Genomic DNA, 22,361 nt, shown 5'->3' on the forward strand with positions numbered 1-22,361 from the left:
CTGATCAACTTTATGGAGATGCAGATTTCATTTTCCAACAGGACTTGGCACCTGCACACAGTGCCAAAGCTACCAGTACCTGGTTTAAGGACCATGGTATCCCTGTTCTTAATTGGCCAGCAAACTTGCCTGACCTTAACCCTATAGAAAATCTATGGGGTTATTGTGAAGAGGAAGATGCGATACGCCAGACCCAACAATGCAGAAGAGCTGAAGGTCACTATCAGAGCAACCTGGGCTCTCATAACACCTGAGCAGTGCCACAGACTGATGGACTCCATGCCACGCCGCATTGCTGCAGTAATTCAGGCAAAAGGAGCCCCAACTAAGTACTGAGTGCTGTACATGCTCATACTTTTCATGTTCATACTTTTCAGTTGGCCAACATTTCTAAAAATCCTTTTTTTGTATTGGTCCTAAGTAATATTCTAATTTTTGGAGATACTGAATTTGGGATTTTCATTAGTGTCAGTTTTAATCATCACAATTAAATGAAATAAACATTTGAAATATATCAGTCTTTGTGTAATGAATGAATATAATATCCAAGTTTCACTTTGTGAATGGAATTACTGAAATAAATCAACTTTTTGATGATATTCTAATTATATGACCAGCACCTGTAATAGGGGAGAAGGCACAAGTTCAGCTTACTAGCCTTCAGTTGTCCAAAGGTCACAGTATTATGGGCCACATCCACTGCGCTGAAGTGTTTACGAATGCCAAGCTCATGACAGGGCTAAAGTATGTTGAATCATTATTTTGTGTGTATCTAGAGTTACCCACCGCAGAAGAGTTGATGAGACCCATCCGGCCAGAGAAGGACCATATCAGAGGCTTCACCCTCCAGCCTGTCAGGTAAGGACTGGAAAGTCTTACTTGCAATCATCCAAAATGATGAAATCTCAAAACATAAAGAGACAGTCAGTTGTTTGTTTATTATTGTTATTAATATTTTTAAACCTTTAGTTAAGGTTAAAAAAATATATTATTTTGATTGTTCACTGGTTGTACTGACTGTTGCATGTAATGTCTTAGACTTTTGGGGACATTGTGCATGTAACCACAGAAGTCTGGCATTTTTTTGGTTAACCTCAGTAGTTCATCAACACTTAAACATTTATTTATACAGTGTCATCCAATTGGAGTGTTAATCCTTTGTATGCAGCACAAACCCCTCAGAAGTTTACATCAAACAGAATGAAACCTATTAAATCATGCAGTTATAATAAATTAGAAAAAGGAGAAATGGTAAAAGAACAAATAAGACATGACATGAGCAATAACCTATTGACTCAAATACAGCAATATGTGTGGCCATAGTTATGGAGAGTTGTTCTAAAATATAATTAATTATTGATGGTAAAGCAAGAATTTAAAAATCACTGTAGATATTTTTGTGTTACCAGATCAGGTAACAAAAAAATACTGGCTGACATGCAATTAACAAAAATATTTATCATCTACCCACCTCACTCGATACACCGGAACATACACACAAATTTTGTAAACCACCTTAAGGGCCGACACGCCGACCATTATAAAGAATTTCGAGAGTTTGGGGACAGCTTTAAACATCACCGCAGCGTTAAACAAGATGTCCCAGAACACTGTTGTTGATAGGTGTGGTGTCCAGTGGTTTTCTCCACAGCCATTTGTAATTCTCAAAGCTAAGCTAATCCTCCTCAGAGTTTTTAAGGCTGAGGAATCTCAGACAGCAGATTTTCAGTTGATAGGAAAATACTTCGACTATGGTCAGAAGTAAATTAACTTAGATGCTGTTGTGCTTAACACACAGTGCTCTTAACTAAGAATAGATCATTTAGTTATGGCTAAAGATTCAGACAATGCAGTTCTTGAGGCTGTAACAGAGGAATTGAGCTCTTTTTTCCCTATTTGTGAAAAACGCACCACTCTCTCCCCTGTTCTGGCTATAATTTGGGAGGTATTTTCCACTTTGACAGTTGAGGTTACTGATACACAGCCGTGTTTCTCTGCCCAAGATTCTAGGACAGGTGTGTTACCTAAAGGGAGGAGGTTAAAGAAAATCTAATGGACAATGTCCATTTACTGGAAATAGTAAGTTCACACAATAAATGAAAAGATGCCTGAACCCAGTGCCGAAGAGGACCCACTCACACAGTGGAGGACAAATAAGAAAACTTTTCCTTACCTTGCCTAGTTTGCTATTATTTGTGCATCACTGCTTAAAGCTCAGCATCATAAAGTGTATTTAGTACGTCAGGGCTCATTTGTAGTCCAAGACAGACATGACTTCCAGAGGAGCACGTTGACATGCTGGTGTAGTTAGCAAAACATGTGAAAGTTGCAAAACACTTTAGAGTACAGTAATGGGTGTCACTCTCACTCTCCTCTGTGAAGCCCGTCTGCATGTATAACAGTAGTGATTTCTTCCATTAGATTTTCCTTTTTGTTACTTGAAAATATATAAGACTGCACTGTTTTGTTTCCACTTGCTCTTCAGTGCCTTTTGAATGTGTGGCAATCTCAGAGGCATTTGAACAAGTGTGCTACCTCAAGAAGAATATTGTTTTAATTAATATAAAATGTTTTAAATATTGTAAATGTTCAGTACAGTAACTCTGCTCTGTTCTCTGCTACTAGCCAAGAAAAGAAATGTTGTACATCATTGTAATGTTATAGCCTTGATATATTTATATTTATATTTATCTTTCAATAAAAATCAAGAATTTTATTCCTTCACTGTTGTGTCAATTTTCCCCTGAGGTATTGAACATTTTTCAAGGATTGTATCAAAGTTAGAAATTCCAGTCTTGTGACAACCCTACACTCTACAATAAACAACAGACACATATACCAAGTGGCATTTGCAGACATTTGGAGCCCGTATGTTGTCCTTACACCATACCACTCCTGTACACCATGTTGAATTTTCCTTATTTAAGGATAATTATTAAAGGTCTCTCCTCCCTGTAATAGCTCTTTAAATTTCAGGCGGTCTTTGCGCTTGTTAGCCGTCAAGCAGGTAGATGAGAAGCTCAACAACATTTTCTTCTCTTTGCTTTCAGTAAGTAGCTAGGTTTAGGATGTGTTTAATACTTGAGGAAAGCCTTAAAGCAGAGGGAAACTCTTAATGTAGCACGCTCAAAAGTGAAAAAGTATGCATTCTCTAAAATACAAACCTGGATTTAGTTCACAGCAAGTCACAACGCTAACAGTAAGTTTTAGTGTGTGTTTCTATATTTTCTCATTACAGTGCTGTAGAACTTGACAAAGAAAAGACATCCCACTACACTGAAAGAACGTTCCCGGATCTGACTTCCCCAGAGACACAACTGAAGCAACTAGGAAAAGCTGACCACGGTGCAGAGATAAAGGGAGCCAGGGCATTGATTAGCCACCCTTCCAGCTCCCCAGACCCTCCAAACCACAACCTGACATGGAGCATCAGACAGGAAGTGGAGAGGCTGATGCAGGATCAGAACAAATATTCTTCTGACACATCCTTTCAGGCTGGCAAAGCCAAGAAACAACCGGTGAGGCAAACTTATCTCCATTTTGGCAGTATTTAGGTTAGTTGTATCAGGCAGACCACTTTAAAGTAACAGTTCTCTCAAAAAGAAAAGTCATAATTTAACATTTGTAAGTTAAGTGGTGGTGTCAGATCCAAAACATCAATAGCTAAGCTGTAGTGGTCTGCTACTACTGAAACAAGTGATGTTTGTGTGATGTTTACATAAGTGTTGGTCTATATATTCTTACAGATAAGATTATATAATTAAGTAATTATGTATTTTAATTGAACTGGCGACTTGTCCAGGGTGTACCCCGCCTATCGCCCAATGTCAGCTGGGATTGGCTCCAGCCCCGCCGCGACCCTGTACGCAGGATAAGCGGTTGACGATGGATGGATTTTAATTGAATTATGTTTAAACCATTCAAATGTGTCTCAATGATGTAATGATATTACCTGAAAATCCAAAGATTTTAGCAGTTATCAGCATCAGAAGATACAAACCTAATACACTGAAGGGGCCTTTTATTGTGGCCAGCCTAAGGCGTTTTATTGTGGCCAGCCTAAGGCACACCTGTGCAATACCCCTGCTGTCTGATCAGCATCGTGATATGCCACACCTGTGAGGTGGCTGGATTATCTCGGCAAAGGAGAAGTGCTCACTAACACAGATTTTGACAGATTTGTGAACAATATTTGAGAGAAATAGGCCTTTTGTGTACATAGAGAAAGTCTTAGATCTTTGAGTTCAGCTCATGATGAATGGGGGCAAAAACAAAAGTGTTGTGTTCATCATTTTGTTCAGTGCATTTAGCATGGGGATGGTTAACCCCTCCAGCACACTTCTGTCGTGAGCCTCATTTTGTTCCATGTTTTATAACACACTATTGTGTAACCATGATGCATCATGGGCTTTTTTCCTCAGTTGTCCCATGGCGCCACTATTTCTCATCCCTCTACATCTTCAGTGAGGAATACCACTATGGCTCCTGTGAGAGGCCGGAGAGGGGGTGGGAGAACAGCAGTGACTTCCAGGTCGTCAGGGCTGAATAGAGCTGCTGCTCCGGCCAAGTCTTCTGTTTCCTGTCCTCTGCAGCGTCCACGACAAAAAGCCACATTTACAAAGAGCCAAGAAAAAGATGACCACACAGGTTATTAGTGGCACTCACTCATTACTGCCCAAGGGTCTGTGCCTCTCTGATGATACTGCTATTAAGTTGACCTTCATTATACAAATGCTACAAATATATATACATTTATATTTGTTTGTTTTTAAATCTTTGCTCTTCATGTTATCACTCGTCTTTGAAGATGTAATTCCAAATTTCACCCCATTTCTGAATCCGCTCGTAACTCTATAATTTGGGAGCATGGTGTGGAGGTGTGGATCAATGCGTCATGTTTGGAGCTGAGTGAGCTGATGTGTCTTTTCTATTTTGTTTGATTAGCAGAGGCAGGTCTGAACGTGAGCAGTGAGCTGGTGGCATCTGTTCAGTCCTTAGTGGCTGTCCTTCAACAGCAGATAGACACCAGCAGTCACCAGGATGCTACAGACACACAGGACATCAGAGGACTTCAAGAAACCAGACTGACACATCACCTTCCAAAGAAAACTGTAAGAAAATACTTCATACTACATCTCCAGCTGACTTTTTAATGTTTACAACTGACTTGTTTGAAAATGAGAACTCTGCGAAATGAGCTTCAGTAATGCTGACTCAGCACTGTAATGAGAAAAAGACTAAAGCTTACAGATCCCAAACAAAAAGTCAATATGCTCACTAGTTGGGGATTGGTGTGGAAATGGAGGAGGAGCATTGTTTCGAAATTGCAGGATAGATATATTATAGTACTGTTTTATTTGGACAAATGTGAGTAAAAATTCGACTGTTAGTAGACAATTTGCAAACTCTGGTATGTTAGGTTTGATTGACCACAGTTGAGTTCAGTGTTGATGTCTGACTTGCAGAGGGAGGAAGACAGCTCTGTGGTGGAGGAGCTGAGAGTCCAGCTGGCTCAGAAAGAGAGGGAGCTGCAGATGATGAAGGAAGGAGCGGAGGAGCTCAGCTCTCTCAGACAACAGAACTACTTACTGCAAAGCAAGGTGCACAAACACACTCACAACACAGGACCTTTTAAAAACAAAACATAAATTCCATTCTCAGTAGCCATCTTTGTTGCATACAGAGGGTATAGAAAAGAATCACCTCCCTGTAAAATAATCACATTTTGTTGCTCTGCAGCCTGAAATGAAAATGGACAGACACAGTTTTTGTTTCATTCAGCTGTATTTACAACTTATAACATCCAAGTGAAATATATAATACCAACTTTAAAAATTACAAATTAAAAGACAGAATCACCCCCCTCTTAAAAATGACTTGTAAACCCAACCAGGTGTAGTTAATCACCTTCTCAATAGCACACAAAGCCAATTGACTTTCAACTGTGATCAGCTGTGGTCATTTTGATTAGCTCAGCATGAAACGAGCTTTTCCTGAAGCATTTCAGTCCTTGGTACTGCAACTGAAAACAACAATGGGTGGCAAGGCATTGTCAAATGATCTCCAGGATAAAGTTGTGGACAGGCACCAAGCAGGAGATGGATACAAAAAAATGTCAAAGGCTTTATCAGTGCCTAGAAGCACAGTGAAGTCTTTTATTAAGAAGTCAAAGGTATTTGGTACAACACAGACCCTCCCTGGGTCAGGACCAGCTCCAAACTGGAAGAAAGAGCCAGTAGGAAACTGGGCCAAGAGGCCTACAGCAACTCTGAAGCAGTTGCAGGAATTCATGACAAAGACTGGTCATTGTGTGCATGTGACAACAATATCACAAATTCTCCACAAATGTGGCTTGTATGGGAGGGTTGCAAGAAAAAAGCCACTCCTCAAGAAAGGCCACATGCAGTCACGACTGAGCTTTGCCAAAACGCACCTTGAAGATTCTAAGGCCACGTAGAAAAGGGTGTTATGGTCAGATGAGACTAAAATTGAATTGTTTGGCCTCAACGCTGAACGATATGTCTGGCGAAAATCCAATACAGCTCACCATCCAAATAACACCATTCCTACAGTAAAGCATTGAGGTGGTGATATCATGTTATGGGGTTGTTTCTTTGCAGCAGGGACTGGAGCACTTGTCAGGATAGAATGAAAATGGATTGGGCAAAGTACTGTCAAATTCTTGGGGAAAATCTGCTGCTCTCTGCCAGAAAGTTGTCAACGGGAAGAAGATTTACCTTCCAACACAACAATGACCCAAAGCACACTGCAAAACTGACCACACAGTGGTTGAAGGAGAAAAAGGTGAATGTCCTTGCATGGCCAAGTCAGAGCCCAGACAGATTTAACTGAACTTGAGCAGTTCTGCAAAGAAGAGTGATCAAATATTGCAACGTCTAGATGTGTAAAGTTCGTATAGACATATCCCAACAGACTAAAGGCTGTAGTTAAAGCAAAAGGTGGTTCAACAAAATACTGAAACAAGGGGGTGATCCTTTTTCCAACTCAGTGAAATGGCATGATCCTGCGAGGCTTCAACTGTGAGCTTGATTGTCGATTCAGGCTCCGCCCATCGAAGCATCGAATCTTCGACTATTTGGGGTCAGCCCTACTACACAGCGTTTGAGTGAGAGCGAGGGCAGTTGGCTGTAGACTCATTTGTTTGCCTTTGGATGGACTACCTACAGTGTTTAAGTGACTTAGTACATTGTTACATACACTATATTGCCAAAGTTGGGAGCATGGAATTGTCCAAAATGTCTTGGTATGCTGAAGCATTAAGAGTTCCTTTCACTGGCAGTAAGGGACCAAGCCAAACCCCGGGAAAACAAACCCACACCATATCACCCCCTCCACCAAACTTTAAACTTGGCACAATGCAGTCGGGCAAGTACTGTTCTCCTGGCAACCGCCAAACCCAGACTCGTCCATGGGCTGGCTTGCCAGACAGAGAAGCGTGATTCATCACTCCAGAGAACACGTCTCCACTGCTCTGGTGTCCAGTGGCGGCGTGCTTTACACCACTGCATCAACGCTTTGCATTGCACTTGATGATGTAAGGCTTGGATCCAGGTGCTCGGCCATGGAAACCCATTCCATGAAGCTCTCTAAGCACTGCTGTTCAGCTAATCCAAAGGCCACATGACGTTTGGAGGTCTTTAGCTATTGACTCTGCAGAAAGTTGACAACTTCTGCGCACTGTTACCCCGCTCCGATTTTATCTGGCCTACCAATTATACACCTGTGGCCATGGAAGTGATTGGAACACCTAAATTCAGTGATTCGGAGGGGTGTCCTAAAACATTTGGCAATATAGTGTATATGTGAAAACAGCTGAAACAACAACAAATGGTTAAGGTTAGAATTAGGCTTAGGGTTTGTGCGAAAATGTTCTCATTGGTGTGATAAAGTACAAACTTTGGTTTGCAACAACACTCTTATGTAAATACATCACCTAACAGCCCAACAAGTTCATAAAAAATGAAGAATTTCAAGGTTGAGAAGCAAGAAAAGCAACACAAGCTGGTTACAATTAGAGCCCTGCCAATGTTTCAGTAATACTGATGCACCATATAACAGCCAGAACAAGCAACATAACAGAGCTGCTGTTGAAGAGTGTATCCAAAAAGACTCCTCAGAGTCATTAACCTCTGAGTGCACTGTCTACCATGGTAACCTCGTGATTTAAAAGCCCTTTTACCCAAGGAAAAACTTCCCACCGAGTGAAACCATGGTTTAATATATATATATATATATATATATATATATATATATATAGATGGATAGAGATAGATATAGAACTACAGTGAAGTTCTCTACTAGGACCCTACATTTTTAAATGGTGGGAGACCTCTACGCCTACCAGATATGAAGCCAAGTGCTACACCATGGAGAGTTTCCAACATCATTATCCGCTCACATCCGCTGCGCCATTTTTGAAAAGGTCTATTCACTGGTATATTCTGCAGTTGCATCACTATGACTAGTATTTGAATTTTTTTTTCATAATCATATCTGCTTAATGAGATATTTTAAGCATAGGCTACAGGGAGGAAAAGTAAGGAAGACCATAGGTGAGGATGGGCAGCGAATGAACACAATACTTTAACATAAAAATAAAAAGTATAAAAGAAATTTTTTCTATGAATTATATGCAATAAAACATCAGGACAGCTGTAGTAGCAACAGTGATACATCAATAAGTAGTAAAGAAGCTGTGTTTTTATCACTCCTTAGCTGCGAAGTGCAGAAGAAGCCAGTCAGAAGAAGAGATGGGCCGAGGCCACTGACTCTGCTACAGAGGAAAAGCTCCAACAGATGAATAAAGAAATTAAAGAGCAGGAGGTGCTCATAAAAGGTTACCAGCAGGTTTGTTTCCCTTAATACTTATATCTTAATGTGAGTGTCTTCACTCTTCGTTTCTGACCTAAGTTTGTACGTGGCTTTCTCTTTGATATTGAGTTCATCCAATCAGTTTTTGCATATACATTGTATTTCCCAACTCTAGGACTCTGTGTTTGTGGCAGACATTTTGGGTTAACTTTGTTACTGTGCAAGGATGCAGACAAAATGTAATTTTACCACCACGGTGGTTCAGGTTGTGTTCCCAGCTGTAGCCACCTCTGGTGTTTGGAGGGGGTTGGCTTGGGGAATTGAGAGTTCATGTTCTAGTTGTTGCATCAGGAGTTTTTAATATTTGTGCACTGGACTGCAGTAAGACTACGTTTATTTTCCAGGAGAACGAGAAGCTGTATTTACAGATGAAGGCTCAGCAGGCCAAGAGTAAAGCCAACGAGGAGGCCATGTTTAATGAAAACCAGAGACTGCTAAATGAGCTGGCTTTCACAAGGTGGGTTCAGTAAAGATCCAAGCTGTGACCTGTTTGTGAATGATTTATTGCTGGTGCATGACTTCCAAATATGGATGTCCATTTAAATGAATGTTGGCCTTCTTATAAAATTTACCTTTTGAAATGACTTTTTTTTTCAGAAATGTCTTGTTCAGTGTTTGTTTATTCTATGGTATTTTTCATCTGCCCCAGGGAGCAGCTGAATAAAACCTCTAGGCCTGTGGGAAATGTCTGCTTATTGGATCACACTCAACGCATCACAGACTTGTTGGCTCAAATAAATACCTTTCAGGTAACTACCGCAATCACTGAAATACTGTTAGACTTAAGTTCTGTGTCAGCCCCTCTCTTACCACAGATGTTTCTGTGTGCAGAGAAATGAGGCCAGGCTGTCTGAGGATATTCACAGACTGAAGCAAGAAAAGCAGGCTCTGGATGTGGACCTTCAGCTATTGAAGAAAGAGAGAGACCTAGCTAAAGCTCAGGCTGTGTCGGCCTCAGGTAAAACTGGACACAGAACAGTGGTGGTGGTGGTGGAATTCAAATATCCAAGAACGGTTTATCTCATGTGGTAGAGCGCGCGGCCGATTCCTTATTGCAGCAGCCCAGGTTCTAATCCGACCTGCAGCCCTTTGCTGCGTGTCGCACCCCCTTCTCTCTCTACCTCGTTTCCTGATCTATCCACTGTATATCCAATAAAGGACAAAAATTCCCATAAAAGGAGCATAAAGTGAACCCTGTGTTGTAAAATAATAAACAAATCTACCCTGTCTAATGTGCAATATGTGTCATAATATAATATGTTTGTAAATTATATTGTATGTAAATAATTAATGTTTGAAATGTGTATATATCATATTAAATTGTGTGTGTAGTGATCTTTGGTTTAACCGACAATGTGTATCTGTCCTGAATGTGTCAGGAGACAAGACGTTTGAGATGCGTGTCTTGGAGAACAAGCACAGAGAGGAAGTGGCGGCCCTGAAGAAGAAGCTGCAGTGGTTTGCTGAGAACCAGGAGCTGCTGGACAGAGATGCTGGCAGACTGAAGGCTGCTACAGCTGAGATTCACCGGCTCAAAGAGCAGGTCAGGCTCTGCTGTCATCACATTCTAGTTATTTACTCACTCTCATTTCATTTACCTTCAGAATTTATATAGAGGTCTTCCTCGTCTTACGTTGTCATGTTATGTTATCAATTCTTTGCTTTAATGTACATCGAATAAACCATGAAAACATGGTTCCTCTGAAGTTTTCCTGCTCTTTAATAAAACCTGGCTCCCCACCATTATGCCAGTCTGGATCATACCCTAAATTAGGGGATCACGTTGTATACGGTGGGTTGAAATCACAGTAGTGACCTGATAAACCAAAAATATATTTATCGTCTAACGCAAAGGGCGTTCCTATAGCATAAATTTTCAACACTTTAATATCTTAAACTGATCCAAACTAATCTTTAAATCTAGAGACCTTTTCTGCAGAAGACTAGCTTTTTTATTTGTTTTATCATTATTGTGTTATTATGTTAAGGACAGGTGATTTTTGCTGGATTGTGGGGCTTCTTCTTTTTTCAGCGTAGTGTCCAACCACAGATGAATTCAATGACATCATTCAAAAACATTATGGATTTAAAGAGCAACTGAACACCCAATTGTAGTTTTAACCCCTGTCTCAGTTTTATTCAGTACAGCTGTCTGCCCTGGCAAAGTTACAACATGCGTTTTACTCACATAATTGCAGCTCTACAGTCGGTTGCACGCTTTCAATCACTCCATCTCTCGTCCAAAAGGAGACTTATAGATGTAACTACTGTTCTATTTATTGTGGATGACTGCATGGCGATTTGCTCTCTGGTGATGAGGACGAATTAAATAGATCTGTCCACACATCTGAATGTTGCCCAGATAAGACTGAGTATGGTGTCACAGATATCAAATTATAGATTTTTTTAGTTTTGTCTATAGGACATGAGTCCCATTTTATCAAGACCTTTAAGAGCAGAATTAAGTCCAAGCTGGGCCAACATGGCTCCTATCCCGGCTCCCTTTCCCCTCCTCTGAGCGATCGCCGCATCCGCCATGGCGCCTGGTCCACTTTTTTGGGCCTGGTGGATCATGGTCCGCCGCTTTTCAGTCCAAAACCCCTTCTTCCTTTTCCAGTAACTGTATTTCTGTTATAGGTAACACATGTTTTAGCAATAAAGCTGGAAAAAGCAGATGAAAAACAAATGAGTAGTGAAGTTTGAAGAAGCTACCGGCTGCTGCTGCTTCTACATGCATGTAGATAACCAGAGATCTAACCATAGATTTAACATTAAGTCTTTAAACTCTAACAATGCTAGATAGTTTGTAGTAGCTGTACATTATTGATGTTTTAAAATGTATAAAACAACTGCATTGACACATAAAATTCAAATAACGACACAGAAATCAAAGTAATGCATTGCATTTCAGTGTTGTCCAGGAGAGGGCAACATAGACCTGCCAATTTGAAAATCTGAAGCAGAGGTGAAACCATCATTTGTCCATTTACTGTAGTTACATGTTTGTAAATGTACAGTCAGGAGTAGCGTACCTGCAGTTTATTGTGTGGGCATCACCTTGTGAGGCTGCAGCTGCTGAAGGATCAGAGACCTTGGAGGTTCAGCTATGATGTGGGGCAGTAGCATTGCTTACCGTGTTGGAAATGACAGGATGTCCGCATTTCAGGTAGAACACCTGAAAATGGATGTGGGCAAAAGAAGCAGTGAGCAGCAGAGAAAGGCCAGAGAGAAAACGGGGGACACTAAGAGGATGCAGGACCTGGAGCGACAGGTTTCTCACACAAACAAACACACTCGCTAATCAAACTTGTTACACTCCCTCCCTTCCTGCTCCGGTTTCTTCACTGTTTAAGTGTCTTTCTCTCTTACCAGGTGAAGGAGCTGGAGCAGATATTAAGATGTAGAAACCCAAACTCCCTGCAAGCTCTGATCTACGCTGCAGCCACAGCTGGGGGTCAAGAGGATGTGGAGGCTGCCAAGACGTCCCCGCCCAGTGGGATCAATGCCCTGCTGGAGCGCAGGATTCAGCGTCTGGAGGCTGAGCTGGAGAGTCATGATGAGGAGGCCAAGCGCAGCCTGCGGGCCATGGAACAACAGTTCCACAGGATCAAGGTATAACTGAAGTCAATACAGAGTTTTCTGCTGTATGATGCAGTTGTTAAAATGATGTGACAGTGTGAGGAGAATATATTAATCATGTATTTGCTGTTAGTATTATTACAGTAGCATTTCTTACACTGCAAGCTTGTAACCTATGCTCAGTGAAGGTTTAGTAATACTGAGTTAAAGTTTCATAGTCAGGGCCTGTATTTATCAAACTTGCTGTGAAGAGTATTTAGGAGAAACAAAATTCTTTGCTGAGCTTGAGCAATAAGACACCTTTGACATTTAAAATCAGGGTAAGCAATTCAGGAGAAAATCCATTCCATGACAAACACCATGATATAGAGAAAACAATGACACAGCAAGTAATGTAACTAACGTTAGCTAAGATGTGGGTTAGCAAACCTTCGCTACAGTTGCTACTGGGAAGCTAACATGAAGTTAACATGCAGAGAGGACGAGACTGTCCCAGAGCAGCCACAGCAGCTCCAGACAGCGATACTCACAACTGTCCTGCTACTGTAGCTTACATCACAATAACAGCATAGTCTTAGTGAACTGGAAAGTAAGCTGAAAGTCTGTGGACAAGTCATTTAACGTTAGCTGACGCAAATCATGACTGGAAAAGTGTTGTGTGGTTCAGTCCAAGCCACTCAAAAAAAAAAAAACGCGGTACACGACCTGCTCAGCTCCAAACAGCAGACAGACACAGTTTGACTCTAGTTGGTGAACATAGTGGAGCATTTAGCAGCTGAACAGCCAGATGTTTACTCAGGAGTTGATAGAGACCCAGCACAGAGCTAAAGGAGATCTCCACAACTTCAAATGGAGGCTAATGTTGCTCTGTAACTGCTGGACGTGTAAATAAGTTCACCATATAAATTATATCAAAAAGAAATGATGATGTCAGTAACTTTTTTTTTTACTGCCCTCAAGTGGCCACAAAAATCTGTAGTTTCAGGTTGAATATTTCCATTTGCAATTAGCATGTGAAATTCATATTTATTATTTATAGAAAAGTAAATGCTCCGTACTTGTATAGCGCCTTTCTGCTCACATTCATTCACTGAGCCTAAGTGCTCAAACAGAAACTAACATTCACACACAGTCACACACTGGCGGAACAGCCGCCAGGGGTTTTCGGGGTAAAAGTTGTAAAATGAACAAACAGAAAGGCTTCAGCACGTGTGTCTGTGTGCGTTGTTTAGCTTCGCTATGAGCAGCAGATCTCAGAACTGGAGCAGCAGCTGGAACAGAAACATCAGCTGGAAACAACACACTCAGCAGCTGGGGCCGAGCCATGGATGTCGCAGGTTCGAGCACTGGAGGAGGAGCTGCAGCGTGTAAAGGAAACCCACCAGGACAAAGAAAAGTCCCTCCAGGACCAGATTGAGTCTCTCCACCAGCAGCTCAAACATAAGGCTGGTGCTACCCAGGTCATTAAAATGCAAAAAAGCTTTCTTGGCTAACCTTCTTAGCCACATTGCTGCCCTACATTGCTACCACATGTGTCAATGAAAGGTGTATTAATTAAACACAACTTTTAGACAGAAACGTGAGATTCTTTGCTGTGGATGCTTCAAATATAGGACTATTAATATATTAATAATAATATATATATATATATATATATATATATATATATATATAATATATTGCACTGTGTGTGATTAAGCAAACCCAAGGACAGAAAATGAAATCTTACCTGTACAAACTGATGCAAACCTTTCCCCATACAGGCCCAGCCAAGTCCAGGCCGACACCAGCGTCAAGCCAAGGAAGCATTTGGTGTCCGGATAGAACGGCTGAACCAAGAGCTCGCCAACAAGACAAGGACCATTCAAGAACTGAGCCGCACTGTGGAGAGACTGCAGAAGGAGAGGCGGAGCATGTTGTCTGTCCCCAACCCACGACCAGAAACCTGTTCTACAGAGACCAAACGACAACCAGCCAAAACCGTCTGTTCTGCTACTACAGCGGAGACACGTGGAGGGGAAGAAACGTTTCCAGCTGCTCATTATGAGAAGACCTACCAGCCCACGGTCTTTACAGGTATGGATGTGGCCCTTTTGTTGAGGCTAATTTTCCTCTGCATGTGAAAATGTGTTTTATATGCCCTTATATCCAAAAACACAAAATAACTAAAGGGAGCAGTGCTTGTTGTGACTGTGTTAACCAGCTGTTTCCAGCCAAAGGGCTTGTTAGCTTCTGAGATTCTTTAATATGCCACATGGTTACTGTGGTTGTGTTACCATAATGGGAATAGGTCTGCATGTCACTTTTTGATAGTTGTGAGCAGGGCTTCTGCATTGCAGAGCTTGTCGTGTAAAAAATTCAAGGCCTAAGCCAGATAAGAAAGCTTGACCTTTTACCAACATTTTTATTATCAACAAAAATAGACACCGTTTAGAGTACAAAAGTTTCACCGGAGTGTGTCAGAGATTGATGCAAAATAGAGCCCAAGTTGACATGAAAACCATGTAACAACTGACTTTCAACTTCTTCTGGAAATCCTTTTTGTAGCTCTGTTTCTAAGCATTATGTCTCTCGGCTATCTTTCCTACTGCACCTGGGTCTGGGAAAGTCCCAGATTTTTGCGTGCCTCAGCCGCCATCACAACCACCGCTTTCCATCCTTTCAGCTTTTGGTGAATTTTTATCATTTTTACTTCACTGTTTTGGATGTCTCTCTTTTCTCATTGCTTTTTTTTTATTTAACTAGGATTGTTTTTTGACTGCACTGCTCCTCCTCTCTGTGTCCTTTGCATGCCTTCTGCAGATCATACTATTTCAACCAAAACTTGACTTTGTGGAATAAGTTGTGCTCTGTGCTAGAAACAGGACATTCAATTCAATTCAATTTCAATTCAAATTAGCTTTATTGGCATGATAACAACAATATTCCCAAAGCATCATACAAACTACATAAGAACCCCATACATTTCATTAAACATTCTTACTGTGATGGAATATATTGATGTAAGTTTTGTGACACAATTTTCACAAAATCTGCTTCTGCATTTTCCTTTGCTGGTGTTTTTGGTGCTATGTGTCCGCCTCTATCTCTGCCCTGGTCTGTTAGAGAATGTGAAACTGACCAGTGGTGTTATTCTCAAAAAAGGGAGAATTCTCATGTATCATTGTTATTGACTACAATTGTATGTGATTAAAAAACAGATCAAAACTTTCTACATTTATTATTTTTCTAAAGCTGTGGCAACATGTACCCTTGAACCTAGCTAGTTACATTTTTGAATTGCGAGTCTGGCTCGATAATAGAAGCTCTCCGGTGTCCCCTGCTACAATCTCGGATGCAGCTAAAGCCCCCTTACGTGGACACCTTATTTCCTATAGCTCTCATCAGAAAAAAGCCTTAGTGGAAAACAGAAAAAACCTTTAAAAAGAAGTGGAGCAAATTCATAAACAGTCACCCACACTTGACTGACCATACTCTCCAGCTCCTTCACCTGGTAAGAGTCTTCTTCTTGGCAGCACTAGTGGCTGCCAAGACTGAACTTAATATGGACCATACTCATCACGTCCAGAAGCGATTTACTTATTTTAGTACTTTACACTCAACAGAAATATTATGAATTTGGTAATAAGTCCAACCGCCTGCTTACCCACCAACTGAAAAATCCAAATAGTGATCGCTCAATTAATAGTATAAGAACACAGAACGGGGATGTCACGTGTGACCCTGTGATTGTCAATAGCACATTCCGGAAAGAGAAGAAATTCTGGCCAGAGATTCACCCAATTTTTATGCCTGCCATTAATGGTATTTTAAGGGACAGCACATCAGAATTAACCCTGATATATCTGGAGATAGAATAGGTGAAGAAAAACACATTATTTCTTTCTTTGCAGACGATGTCCTCTTGTATCTGAATAAACCTGAGAAATCAATCTCAGCAGTTTTGGTAATCTGTGGCCACATTCAGAAACTTGTCGGGTTATAAGATTAACCCAGGGAAGTGTGTCGCTACGCCCTTTAATATCCCCCAGGATATGTCAATACAATCTCCTTTTCAAGTGTCCAGGAGGGGTTTCAAAAACTTAGGTATCTTTGTCAGTCCTGATTTAAATAATCTGTTTGAAACTAATTACTCACTCCTAATTCAAAAGTTTAAGAACGATCTGACAAAATGGGCCTCCATTCCAACTTCTCTCCTTGGGAGAATCAACACTATAAAAATGAAAATTCTCCCTCGATTGAACTATGTATTTCAAAATCTCCCGTGCTACTTGACCCCTGCCTACTTTCAGACTCTGAATTCTCATATTTCTCGCTGTATTTGGAACAACAAGCACCAAAGAGTTAAATTCTCTATACTTACTAAGCCAAAGGACTTGGGGGGCTTGTCCCTGCCTAATCTACAACTACATAATTGGTCAGCACAACTGGTTTATGAACAGGAAAGACTCCTTATGGTTGAGTCTTGAATCCAGAAGGCTTAATTCCCTTCCTTTTATCAATAATATAGATCAGTTAAATTATCTCAAGAACAACATAATTGTTTTTAACGCTTTACTGGTTTGGCAATATGTGAAGAAATACCTGAATATTCCCCCTATCATCTCTCTTCATTCTTCCCTGGCTCTGAATCCAGATTTACCAGCACAGATTAAGAGTATTGGTTTGATGGAGTGGACATGTAAGGGCCTGTCAAATTTTACAGACCTGTTGGTCTCCGACTCTGTTAAGTCATTTGAGCAACTCAGAGCTGATTTTAATCCATCCATCCATCGTCAACCGCTTATCCTGCGTACAGGCTCGCAGCTGATTTTAATATTCCCCGCAAAGATTTTTATAAATATCTCCAAATTCGTCACTTTATAGGGTCTCTCTTGAGGACAGGCGGGATCGTCTTGAGACTGTTAGAGCTAGAAAACATTATACTTCTGGACAAATCTCCCAAAGGACTGATTTCCGAGATGTATACTTCATTACTTTATTCTAATTCTTCAGGCTATGACTCTCTGAATCTGTTGTGGGAGCGTGATCTGGAGGTGACGTTCAACCCTGTAGACTGGGACAAGATCTGCAGCGGGGTTTTCCCTAAATGTACTTCAATCTCTATACATGAACAGAACTAAACCGAACTTATTACACACCTGTTCGCCTCCAGAGAATGTTCCCTGACACCTCCAACCTTTCTTATAAATGTAATCTACACAAAGGTATATTTATCCACTTGTTTTGGTCATGTGACCACATCCAGACCTTCTGGAAGGGGGTTCACTCTGTGTGTCTACTTAACCATACTCCAGACAAGCTCTCGGACACGGACACCAAATGTCTGTTGATAAATCTTTTGTTTTTGGCTAAAAAATATATCTTGCTGCGGTTGCGAACTCCCCAGATCCCTACAGTTTGACATGTGGATATCACAGATTTCTGCTCTTATTCCTCTTTAGAAGTTGACTCATGACCTTAATCACAAATCGGACAAGTTTTGGAGGATCTGAGAACCGTTGCATTCTTTTTTACAGAAGCTATAGCTTACCACCTGTCCCTGGACGATGAGGACTGTTTGTCCTTTCACTTATTTCATGAAAGTGCTCTTTGTTTACCTGTCCCTTGTCCTGTTTTTATTTACTTACTTATTTTATGTACATGTAGAAATATATAGCGCATCACTCACTGTTAGTTTGGGGTGGGACTTTTGTGTTTTGTTTTGTTTTGTTGCTTATAAAAATTAAAAACCAATAGAGTATTACAAAAACTTAGCTACTTAAAAAAAAATACACACTTGTTTCTGAAATTGACCACAGTCATGAGGAAATCTCAGTGAAAGACCGAATGGTACATAAAGGTAGAGGTCAGTTTGCATCATTGCTCTCATGTCTGCTATATGTTTAATGGCTCTGTACGGTCTCCCATGGCTGAGTGAGCCTCAGTTTCCGCCATTGCCTTTTATTGTTGCATCTTTTTGACAGGCAGTCACATCTCAGAAGTTCTGCAGGAGAACGAGGCCCTGAAGCAGCGTCTGGACCTGCTGGAGCTGCAGAGTGAGCAGGACAAGGAGGCGTTAAGGGCTGATGCTGTACAAGCCGTGAAGGAGCTGTGCAGGTGTGTGTGTCGGGAGTGAACACATTAATTGACGTGTTCTGCAGAGCATGGATGTGAAATAACTGAGTGTGGTGTGATGTGCTAGGCTAAAGGAGGACTCTGCAGAGCAGCTGTCCTCTTTGAAAGCAGAACACCTCAGGATGTTAGACCAACTGCGTGCCACCCATGCCCTGGAACACTCCTCCTCTAAGGTTGCTGAACTGGCCAATAAGCTCAACACTCAGGAGGTACTGGCTCACTAAAGCAACCAGTCTCATGTCAACAGATAATCCTGAAAATGATCCCGTAGCTCTAACCTTCACATTTAATTGCAGTTGATGGTGAAACATTTGCAAGAGCAGCTGAAAGAGCTGCAGAGAGCTAAAGAAGAACTGAAGGTATCCAGGACCCGAGAGGATGTTCTGCAGAAGCAGGTGGTGGTCCATTCTTTTTCCTGCAAGAAATATTTAATGGCAGAACACTTCAGCTTATTTTTTGTCTTCTGGATTTATGTGTGATATAGGGCTGCTCGATAATGGCAAAAATCTGAATCACGATTATTTTGGTCATAATTGAAATCACGATTATTAACACAATTATTGACTGACTGAGGAAATAACATGCGTTTATTGAACTTTTAAAACGAAATGCTTCATGTTTTAAAAATAATTATGTATTATCCAAAATATCTAATGAAATAGGAATCAAATATCCTAAACTTTATACAGCATCTTCGAGCCAGACAGCAACGCTGTGTGTGTGTCAGTGTGTCAGTGTGTACACAGTGGAGCAGAGGTGAAGTATTTGAGTTGACAACACCTCGTTATTTTGCAAAACGCTGAACAGTGGTGTCCCATTGGGAGATTCAGCTAGCCGCTAGGCTAATTTTTGCAGTGTAAAATACAGACAGGCTTGAAGCTGATAACGGTGAACAGCAAGTTGTAGCAGTTATCACCCCGTCTTCTCGGCTCAAGCTAAAGTAAACATGCAACAGCCTGCTAACAGTGAGTTTAGGCTTTTAGGGAGGGTTGGGGGCGCCGCAGTGAAAGAAAGGGTGCGCTGGATTTATAACACAAGACGAAAGGAGTTTTATTGTGAAACAGTGTGCACAAAAATAGGCCTAATCGTTTTAAATCGATTAACTTGTTTTTCTAATCGTTGGAAGCCGAATCGAATTTGATTAATTGCACAGCCCTCATGTGATAAAGTTTTGTCTTGATTTTATTATTAGCAAACATAAACCACCTGAATGCCACCTGAAACATGACCTCCAAAAAGTGAAGTCAGCATTGTCACAGTGACACAGTCAGGCGCATTTTAGGCCATCCAGCATCTCTTGAACCATAAACACAGAAAGTGTGCTGGATTATCACATTTCAATTTAACCAGGATAAAAAGTCCATTGCTTTGTTTAGCGTTTTAACATGAACTCACTGCTTCCACTTTGTGTTTAGCTGACCACACTGCTGAAAGAGCTAAAGGAAGCTACTGAAGCTCAGAGCCCAGAGGTGAAGTTCCTGTGTAGCCTCGAGAGGAAGATCCTCAACATGGAGCTCAGACACCAGCACAGAGAGAAGGAGCTGCAGCAGGTAAGTTACTGTTTAAATGAAGCTTAAGATAATGTTTAAATGGCTCCCTGGTTTGGCAAGTACAGTGATATGTAGCATAAAGTGCCCCCCCCCCCCCCCCCCCCCCCCCCTGCAGGTGATTAGTGGGTCCTGGCAGACGCTGGAGGCTGATCAGCAGTCAGAGGTGGAGCGCTGGAGGCGTCTGGCTCAGGACAAGAGCAGAGAGCTGGAGGCGTTCCGTCTGGAGCTGGACTCCATCCTGGACATCCTGAAACATCTCCAAAGACAGGGAGTGGTCCTCCCCACTCTTGACTCCCCCATCACAGCCCCCCTCACCCAGAGGAGTTAATGCACAGACAAGGTTTGACCGACGCATGTCAGTGAACAGTAGTGCTGATAATTGTGCACTGAAGCCAAAGATAGACACCATAAGCAATAATGAATATCTCCACATTAGACCGGGTTCAGGTGAAAGGACTCGACGGCCAGTATAATATTAGCAACCACATGTCAGAGATAGATGATGCTTCCTGGTCCACGTCAGCAGCTGCCTCAGCATCAGCAACACTTCATGTTAACACATACAAACAGAAATAAAGCAACAGCATGCTCAGAATCTCTTTGTACACATCCTGCTCCTGCTCCTGATGTTTGGCTGGATATTTTGTAGCTAGCTTCAATTTTTGTATTTAAGTTATTGTAACTTATTTTAGGGGTAGTGAAAAATAAAAGTCTTAACTGTGATAACTTGCGTTCACTTTCTCCTTTCATACTCTCTACCCCAGACAGTGTCAACGTTTTAAGTAATCTATCCCACTTCACCCTGATCTTAAGGATGAGTTGTTATGGTTTATCAAACGGTCGCCATCACAATTTGGCTGTAACATTAGGTGTTAATGTTATTTCCATGGAGTCTAACATTAGCTGGCATACTTGATATTCCAACATTCCTGACATTTGGGCTCTGGGACTGCTTGTGTAACGTTACTAATGTTACCATTTTGCTGATGATTACAACATAAGCTGATCTCCTAGGCCAATGTGCCAACTTAATGTTAATGCTAGACCCTGATAGTTCCATCCAAAAGGCTAATTCTGTCAAAACCACAATGTAATGGAACAGTTTGCTTTAGGAAAGCAATGATGTTCTGGAACATGAGACATTTAATCAAGCTAACCCTTGGGGATGTGCGGGTTTCTCACCTTTTTCACCCTTGATCACTGTTTATTATTTCAATAGTCTACTGAAGGGTCTTGGGGATATTAACTAAGGATTTGTGGCTCTCTTTAGGGTGCTAAGAAGTCAGATTGCTTATTTGATAACACAACATGTATATTAGAGACCAAACTGTGGTGTTAGAAATTTGAAATGGAACTTTACACAAATAGCTGCTGCACCTGACATTTTATTAGTTTACAGTCTGTTGAGATTCATCTTGAGAATGAACAGAACTCTCCCCTGTTTAATTATGTTGCTGATCTTTTTGTTGAACTGCTGACATCAGGCTTGTAAACTCAAACTCCCTCACATACAGTATAGGACTGCAGTATCAAATGTGTCTTCTCCTCTGCAATATTCCCAGCTCAGCAACAGAGAACACGTTTCTTTTCCCAGCTGTGTGTTAACATCTCAATATAAGGTCCTTTCTAGTGGCTCTTCATTTAAACCAGCTCAGCTACATCCTTATAGTAAATGTGGCAACAGGTGTTGTGGTCCTGACGGTCATTTGCTGTAGCCTTACTAAATATCCACAAAAGTGTGGTACTAAAATGAAAAGCTTTTATCTACATGGGAGCATGAACAAGTTTAGCAAGACTGAAGGGAATCTGTTTATTCTACTGAGATATATCATATATTTGGAGAAAAAGTCATATTGCGACTACTGTGGACAATATTGCGATTCGATTATAATGGAACAAACGGTCTACTTGCTTGATTATCAAGAAAAATGCACAAAATACTGACATTTTGAAATGTGTATTTCTCAACTTAAACAAAATTGATCGATAAACAATATTTATAACAATAACGAGTAAAACAGATGTAAAAGAAGGGGAGTGTGTTGCTGTCAGGATGCGGTTAGGAGGAGCACATATTGGCACACTGGCTTCCTGGCTCTGGCTAAATCTACATTATCCACAACCTAGAGGAGGAACTAGTATACATGAGTGTATGTACATTACATATACATTAAATAAAGAGTATAAGGATCAGCAAATAGTTTACAGTTAGTATAACAATAA

General features: G+C 41.0%; 1 protein-coding gene and 1 long non-coding RNA gene across 4 annotated transcripts; one reads left to right on the top strand and one right to left on the bottom strand.

The window, feature by feature from the left end:
• The first annotated feature begins 728 nt into the window (after nt 1–728).
• Nucleotides 729–20,861, top strand: LOC123963067 (centrosomal protein of 162 kDa-like). Of its 2 annotated transcripts, none has more exons than XM_046039626.1 (19): nt 729–858; nt 3,239–3,518; nt 4,422–4,647; nt 4,945–5,111; nt 5,466–5,600; nt 8,737–8,868; nt 9,237–9,349; nt 9,542–9,641; nt 9,724–9,850; nt 10,272–10,435; nt 12,059–12,163; nt 12,265–12,504; nt 13,704–13,931; nt 14,235–14,547; nt 18,438–18,570; nt 18,656–18,797; nt 18,885–18,983; nt 20,004–20,138; nt 20,254–20,861. In XM_046039626.1, exons 1-19 carry the CDS (start codon nt 731–733, stop codon nt 20,464–20,466), a joined length of 3,180 nt encoding a protein of 1,059 aa, XP_045895582.1. In that variant the 5' UTR covers nt 729–730; the 3' UTR covers nt 20,467–20,861. The 2 variants fall into 2 exon arrangements, with proteins under 2 accessions (XP_045895582.1, XP_045895676.1); XM_046039720.1 differs by having other exon boundaries at nt 4,948–5,111.
• Nucleotides 11,008–14,440, bottom strand: LOC123963466. Of its 2 annotated transcripts, none has more exons than XR_006823196.1 (3): nt 14,201–14,440; nt 11,925–12,067; nt 11,008–11,520 (listed from the first exon to the last, which is right to left on the bottom strand). It is a non-coding gene; the product is annotated as an uncharacterized LOC123963466 (long non-coding RNA). The 2 variants fall into 2 exon arrangements; XR_006823187.1 differs by lacking the exon at nt 14,201–14,440 and adding an exon at nt 12,262–12,859.
• Nucleotides 20,862–22,361: the final 1,500 nt, after the last annotated feature.

This window comes from Micropterus dolomieu, linkage group LG01 (genome assembly GCF_021292245.1).
Source record: "Micropterus dolomieu isolate WLL.071019.BEF.003 ecotype Adirondacks linkage group LG01, ASM2129224v1, whole genome shotgun sequence".
NCBI lineage: Eukaryota > Metazoa > Chordata > Actinopteri > Centrarchiformes > Centrarchidae > Micropterus > Micropterus dolomieu.

Bases quoted from the DNA above. Each gene is read 5' to 3' on its own strand.
- LOC123963067 (XM_046039626.1), top strand. From the start codon at position 731: ATGACAGGGCTAAAGTATGTTGAATCATTATTTTGTGTGTATCTAGAG. The intron at 5,601-8,736 runs GTGCACAAACAC...ATCACTCCTTAG, and splicing joins ACTACTTACTGCAAAGCAAG to CTGCGAAGTGCAGAAGAAGC. The intron at 14,548-18,437 runs GTATGGATGTGG...TCTTTTTGACAG, and splicing joins CCAGCCCACGGTCTTTACAG to GCAGTCACATCTCAGAAGTT.